The 7354-nt window shown below is 42.8% G+C and overlaps 1 protein-coding gene across 2 annotated transcripts in view; it reads left to right on the forward strand.

The window, feature by feature from the left end:
- FNDC3B (fibronectin type III domain containing 3B) overlaps positions 1-7354 on the forward strand; it is a 378401-nt gene that overhangs the window by 297027 nt on the left and 74020 nt on the right. For both annotated transcript variants that reach the window (XM_034782468.1, XM_034782469.1), the window contains exons 15-17: positions 1823-1961; positions 3613-3684; positions 5310-5428. In XM_034782468.1, the coding sequence (XP_034638359.1) occupies positions 1823-1961; positions 3613-3684; positions 5310-5428 (330 nt within the window). The remainder of the gene's footprint in view (positions 1-1822; positions 1962-3612; positions 3685-5309; positions 5429-7354) is intronic.

Consider the following 7354-nt stretch of genomic DNA (forward strand, 5'->3'; position numbering starts at 1 on the left):
ATGAACTGGCACTTGGCTGAGCCCTCAAGGGTTAACACATTGTTGTTAATGTAGCCTCACATTCTACGAGGCAGCACGAATGGAGGGAGGGGAGACAGCATAGCAGAGGGAGACAGAGAGACACACCATGTGAGAGAGAGACATGCGCATTGCCCCTTTAAGTACGCTGATCCTACTCTAAGTACACTGCCTTTCTAAAAAGATCAGCAAGTTGAGATAGCAGCTGCTGCCAGCAAGCTCCCTCCATCCTGAGCCTTGTCGTGTCATTCCCCCCTTCCCCCGCTCTGTAGAGATGAGGTACAGGAGCGAGGGGGACACCCTGACATTAGCACCCCTCTTTTTCCCCCCTTGCACAGCAAGCAGGAGGCTCCAGGGCTCCAAGGCAGAGGCAGGAGCAGCACACGGCAATGGGGGGAGGGACAGCTGAACTGCCTAGCAATTGATAGCTTGCTGGGCGGCTGCCTCACAGGGAACTTAGGGGAGCTGATGGGGGGCTTCTGGTCCACCCTGGTTCCAAGCCCCCACCAGCTAGCTCCCACAGGCTGCTCTTTCTGCAAGCAGTGAACAAAGCAGGCAGCTGCCAAACAACGGTATTAGGGAGCATTGCACAACTTTAAATGAGCATGTTCTCTAATTGATCAGCAACGTAACAATGAAACAACATTAAGCGGGACGACTTAAGTGAGGAGTTACTGTATTACCAAGTAGTTCAGCTATATCTACCTCTTGGACCAAATCCTGTGCTCCACTTAGAGCTAAATCAAAAATATCCTCTCCTCCTGTGGGTTTCAGGACTAGTTGTTCCAAGAACTTATATTGGTTTCTAGTAACACACACGCTCCCTCTCTGCCATCTGACTGCAGGGAGTAACATTAACTCGCTATGGAGGGAAACCCATCCAACTTTTTACCCTCAGCAGACAGGATCTTTGTAATTTGAGGCCTTTGATGGAAGAGATGATTGAAAGGGGAGTTACCAGGGGATTAGCTGAGGCTCCCAGGTAGAAAAACTTGCTAGTTTGTATTTATAATTAGTATTTGTAATAGTTGATTCAATATTCAATTCCTGTGCAACATATTTAGAGCCGAATCCTGAAGTCTTTACTCAGTCTAGCAAAATTCCCACTGACATCACTCGGAGTTTTTCCTGAGTAAAGACTTCAATATTTGGCCTATAGAGCATATACTTCAGATGCATCTTTTGTGCTTCAGTAAGTGCAGATTAGCATATGTTAGGTGCGCCTGTAACTCTCCTCATGTTTTGTTGCTCTGTGTACTTTGTTTGTACAGCACATGGGGTAGGGTGACCAGATAGAAAGTGTGAAAAATCGGGACGGGGCTGGGGGGTAATAGGAGCCTATATAAGAAAAAGCCCCAAATATCGGGACTGTCCCTATAAAATTGGGACATCTGGTCACCCTAACATGGGGTCCTGGTCCATAACTTGGGCTCCTAAGCACTATGGTAATACTGTACAAATAACAGTAATACATTCTGAAACGACCATTATTTACCTTCTCTGTGGATAAATAACAATGGATGGCCATGTGACACTTGCTTTAAAAAAAAGACATTAAGAATTTTCTTATCTTAATTTACTGCAACAAAGTACTGGTGGGGCCAGAGAAAAACTCAGATGGTACTTACAAATGAAACAATTTTATGATCAATTACCTATTGTTAGAATCATACACAATTTGCTGTGACTTGATAGTCCTGTCTATTTTAATAAGCAATATTTGTATGGACTATATTAGATTAATTCATGCAAAGCTACCAGAAAAGAGAACTGAAGAGTTACATTAGTTGTGTTTTTGTTTCAGCTGATTGCTTCTAATGTGGAAGGAAAGAGTTGTCCAAGTGAAATTTTGGTCTGCACAACAAGCCCAGACAGGCCGGGACCTCCTACCAGACCAGTTATTAAAGGGTCAATAACATCTCATGGCTTCGGCGTTAAATGGGGTAAGCTAACCCATTCAGTTTGCTGTAACACAATTTTCTCATGGCATAACATAAATTAAGTGTAAACAAAACCGATGCGAATGGCACATTAGGCTCAGATTTCGCATGCTGCTTCTCAGCCCAGAGGTGAATCTGTTCAGAAAGTTAGATAAGCATTTGATCATTCTGAGAGATGCCTGAGCCTGTGGTGAAAAGCTGTGACTTTTTCATAATCAGAGAGCTCAAAAATATTTGTAAAGGCATTTATAAAGTGAAAGTACAGTGGTTCAGCTATCTTGTCTCCCCCCAACTCTCACACACACACAATCCTTTGAGACAATTCACTGATTCTCCATTGTACTGTATGTCAAGTTCAGGCTTCCTGTCCTTGCTTTCAAGGCCCTATATCATGTATATCCTGCCCACATCCCAACCTATCTGCTCTACCAATGATGTTAGTCTCGATACCCCTCATCTCTTTGTCTTCTTCCGTGCTCCCTTAGTGCTTTCCTGCCTACCAAGCTTCTTCCATCAGATCCCTCCTAAAAACTTACTTCTGCTGTCTTGCCTATGAGAAGTGAAATGGACAAGAAAGGTTAAACAAATAATGTAAAGCAACAGCCTAAGCACATCCACGCCTCAGCAGTCTTCTTAATGTCACCATTGTTCTCCCTCCCAACTTCCCCCACACCTCAATTTGTCTGTTCATGATCCTTTGTGGGTATGTCATGTTGCACATAGAATGTAAGCTCTTTGAGACAGGAACTGTGTCTTCCGTGAGGTGACTATGTAACATGTTTATGAGCAGCCAATGATGATGATAAAGGATTCCAGACATCAGTTTTGAAAACCAGACACTCTGGAATCACAGCTTTGCGTAAACATTAAAAATACATTCCAATAACCTGTTAAAGTTCCTGATTCCACTCAAGTAGCAAGAGCAGAATGTTTGAGTCAAAGTACACCTCTACCCCAATATAATGCGGTCGTGGGGAGCCAAAAATCTCTACTGCGTTATAGGTGAAACGCTGTTATATCAGGGTAGCAACAGCAGGGCTCCAGCGGTGATTTAAAGGGCCCAGGGCTCCCCGCAGCAGCCAGAGCCCCGGACCCTTTAAAGCGCCGCCAGAGCCCTGCTGCTACCACGCTATATGCGAACCCGTGTTATATCAGGTCGCGTTATAGCCGGGTAGAGGTGTATGCGGTATGGTTAACAAATCAACAGTGTATTCTAAGATTCCAAGTTGTCTGGAAATGATCTGTAGATTAAGAGTGGATCCTAAAATCATCATCTTTAGAATTATGAATGCCACATTTGTCAGCATCTAATTATTTTTTATCATCAGCTTTAGTCTTGTTGATTCAGTCAGAGAGCAGCTATTTGCAGTAAATATCCTCCATCAACCCTGTTTTGGGTTATTTGTGCCCTAATGAACCTGTTACAGTACGGATAGTTCATTAGAATAAAATCTGCAAGGTGCTGACCAGAGAGCCCTTTGCACTATACAGCATTAGGTCTTTATGCTGTAATTAGTACATCTGACAAGTGCTTTCCTTATTAGATATATGTGTGATTTTTGTAGGATCAAAATCTGTCCCTATATTCTTTATTTTCTTGTAGATTCCATTTTTCAAATCTAATTTATTAATAAAGGTGTTGCTCATTTTTCAGATCCTCCACAAGATAATGGTGGTTCAGAAATCCTAAAATACCTATTGGAGATTTCTGAAGGAAATTCTGAAGGTAAATTTGACAAGAATCTATCTATTCCAATACATTGTGGCTATACATTTCTACAGTTAAAAAACCTGGCTTTTTCAGCTATTAATATTTTTTAAATTAATAATGTAATAATAATACAAGAAACAATTGCATCAAATATCATAGATGGTATTATTAGATAAACAGTTTAGTCTGGCATCTGTTCTGTACCCTTTATTAATTTTATCAAACATTAAATATAAAACCAACTTTTACATTAAAACGTAAATTGAAAAAAAATAATCTCTGGCCTAGGCTATATCTGCACTATAGACTTCTGCCTGCTTGGCTATGTCAGTCAGAGGTGCAAAGAGGTGTGATCTCTGACTGACACAGGTGTGACAGCAGACATCCCTAGTGTAGACAACAAAGAGCTGTGCTTTTACCAGTAAAGCTTGTTTTACTCGTGGGGCCTCGTTTCACTATACCAGTACAAACACAGCTTTGCCAGTATAGCTACTTCCATGCTGGGAGCACTTTGCTGGTATAGCATACTGGTATTCCTGTACCAGTAAAGTGTTCCTAGTGTAGACACGCCTGAGTTAAAATGTTATTAAACTGTTTAATGTTTGCTATCGTTAATTATCATGGATTCCTAGGCTATCTAAGTTATGCGTGTGCCATTTGTGTCTGGTTAAAATGTTATCAATTTGTAGAATATTATTACTACTAATATAATATCATTATTATTACATTGTATTTCTGTGCACCTTTTTCCTAAGACTTCAAACCTTAATGAATTAAGCACCCACCACTTAAAGTGGGCGGGATGTGGGGTGCAGGCAGGTGCAAGGGGTTGCAGACCTGGAAAACAAGATAAAAATCAAGCCGGGTTGCTGAAGGATGCACATTAACAACTGTCTTACTAAAGCTGCTGCTCCCAGATTGTGATAGGATCCCCCCCCCCACACACACACACACACTTTTCTCATACCATTTTAAGCACTGCAAACATGTATGTGAAGTAGGTGGTATTATACCAATTTTATTGACAGGAAAACTAGACAACACAGGTAAAGTGACTTATCGGAGGCTACCCCACAATCCAGTGACTGGAGTACTTTGACTGTGGCCCCTTTTTAATGGAAAATAAAGTGATCTTTAAGTAGGACCAGATTGTGGCTGCTCCTTACATAAGTGCTGAGGGGAAGATATGAAGGAAGAAGCAAGTGGCCCTTGCTCCTCTTTGCATCCCATGTAAGAGCCAGCCACAGCTGCTGATCTGCAGCCTTAAAGTGCCACTTGTCCTGGACTGCAGGTTGGATTATGCTGACACTGAGTACCTGGGTTGTTCTAGTTTGTTTTGGAGTTGTTCATGTTTTTACGTGTCCCTGTCCCTTTCTGTAGGACAGTGGAATTTAAGGTTCCAGGACTATAGTTAGTTTTCTTTTTAAAAGATTTCTTTAAGAAATAATAATATAGTCATTAATAGTGTCTGAACATTTTATTTTCACAAAAAAAGGATTCAAGTATTTGTATAAAATCCTGTTAAAGATTTTCTTTCTCGTCTATAACTCCCTTGAGGAATAGTAGCCATGTACAGAGAAAGAGAGAGAGTGTGCGTTGTTTTCAAAAGCAAACTTGAATGAATTCATTTAATTTTACAGCAAATCAGTGGGAAGTGGCATATAGTGGATCTGCTACAGAATATACCTGTACTCACTTGAAACCAGGCACTTTGTATAAACTCCGGGCATGCTGTATCAGCACTGGTGGACACAGTCAGGTAAGAATAGTTTAACACGGAGAACTATCATTTTTGTATTTTCCAGAGCTTCACCTAGTTCTACATTTTAGTTTTGCTTAGTTTTTACATTTAGTTTGCTAGTATTTCTGCTTTAAATAATAGATGTACTTGGCTAAAATTGTAATATTATTGATACAGTAAAAACGTCACTGATTTCCATTAATGCCCCTGTGTAAGTTACTTCATTTTGAAAGGTGCTGCTATCTTTGTGCGTGCATGCAAAATCTGGGCCTTGTAGTTTTGCAAATTAACGAGGTTCTACTAGGGTTACCATATTGCAGTCCTGGAAAAAGAGGACACTCCAAAGGGTCCCAGACCCGCCCCCGGCCCTGCCCCAACTCCGCCCCTTACCCAAAGTCCCCACCCTGACTCCACCCCCTCCCCTGAACACTCCACCCTCCTGCTCCTCCCCCTCCCCTGCTTCCCGCGAATCAAATGTTCGGAGAACGGCGTGTTCTCTAGTAGTCAAAGACCCTTCTTCCCCGTCCCCTCCAGTCTATGTCTATCCTATTGCTGTCTAACCTGCCCCAGCTCCTCATCTGATTTCAACTGCCCCCCACTACCGCTCTGGATTCCTTGTCCAGTTTCCTGGTCCTGTCTCACTCTCCTCTCTCCCCGCCCCCATCCCTCAGATGGGATGTTCGTTCCAGATTGGCAAAATTATAAGGCTTGTGTAGCGGGGTGGACACCCGCTCCTGCCCTGAGGGGTTGGAAAAGCCCTGCAGAGGGCTGGGGCGGGGCAAGGTAAAACCCTGGCTGATTGGGGAAGTGGCTGCAGCTGGGCCACACTCTAATCAGAGCCCAGATGGCCTGTATAAAGAGGCTGGGAGCCAGGAGCTTAAGAGTCTCTCTCTGAGTGCAGAGAGAGAAGGGCCTGGCTGCAGCAAGCTAGAGATAGCGTACCTGAGTGGAGCAGAGGTGTGGAAAGGCTGGGGAGCTCCAGCCTGGAAAGCCCCAGGTTGTGGCCTAGTACTAGGCCAACAGGTACTGGGGGTTGCAGAGGGCAGCTCAGGGCTGGGCCAAGGCAGCAGGTCCAAACCCCGCTTGCCAGTGATGAGTGGCCGATACTGCAGTCTGCCCCAGGGAGCGGGGGCTAGTTGGTGACTGGCAGTGGCCTAGTGCTGAGGCAAGGTGGGGATAGTGGGTGGGGGTTCCCCAGGGAGGGGAGCAACCTCCATCATAGCTAGTCACCAAAGATTGAACTCGAGCCATCCAGACTTAAAAGCATGAGCTTCTACTACTTGATTTCAAGATATAACTCCCTTAGCTGGTAGCTATACAGTTATCCTCTAAAAATCCACCAGATGAGGGCACAAAACACATGTTGGACAGTGAATTACAAAAGTGCCAGATATTATTATTAGACCTGCAATACTTTTCACAATGAACATCAGCGGGGGATAAACTGGGAGTTTAAGAATATTTGGAAAACAATTTTAGAATAACATTCAGTGCTGTGGTTTAAAAGAACAAAAACCTGCTAAAACTCATAACTTAGCAGCATTCAGTCTTTGAAAAAAAACAACTTCTAGGAGGGATACAAGTTAAGAATGTTGAAACAGGAAGATGTTGTGCTTAGTTACCACTTGGGCAAGGCAGCGTGCTATGTAATACTTGCAAGATTTCACTGTAATGTTTTACAATATATAGCAGCGCAATGCTGATATTGTTGAGCAATTTATGCTGATTTTATTTCAGCCCACATCTTAATAGTTTTGAATACAAGATCACAATTTTCAACTCAGTTGGTCTGAACATGCAGAGCTTTAAAATTCCTATGCTCTAAACTGTATATTAACTACAATTTTATAAACCTGCATGTCAGAGAACTGTGTGCCACTACTACTAGACAACAAAGAGTCTGGTGGCACCTTAAAGACTAACAGATTTATTTGGGCATGAGCT

The sequence above is a fragment of the Trachemys scripta genome, chromosome 9 (assembly GCF_013100865.1).
Source record: "Trachemys scripta elegans isolate TJP31775 chromosome 9, CAS_Tse_1.0, whole genome shotgun sequence".
In the NCBI taxonomy this organism is placed as follows: Eukaryota; Metazoa; Chordata; order Testudines; family Emydidae; genus Trachemys; species Trachemys scripta.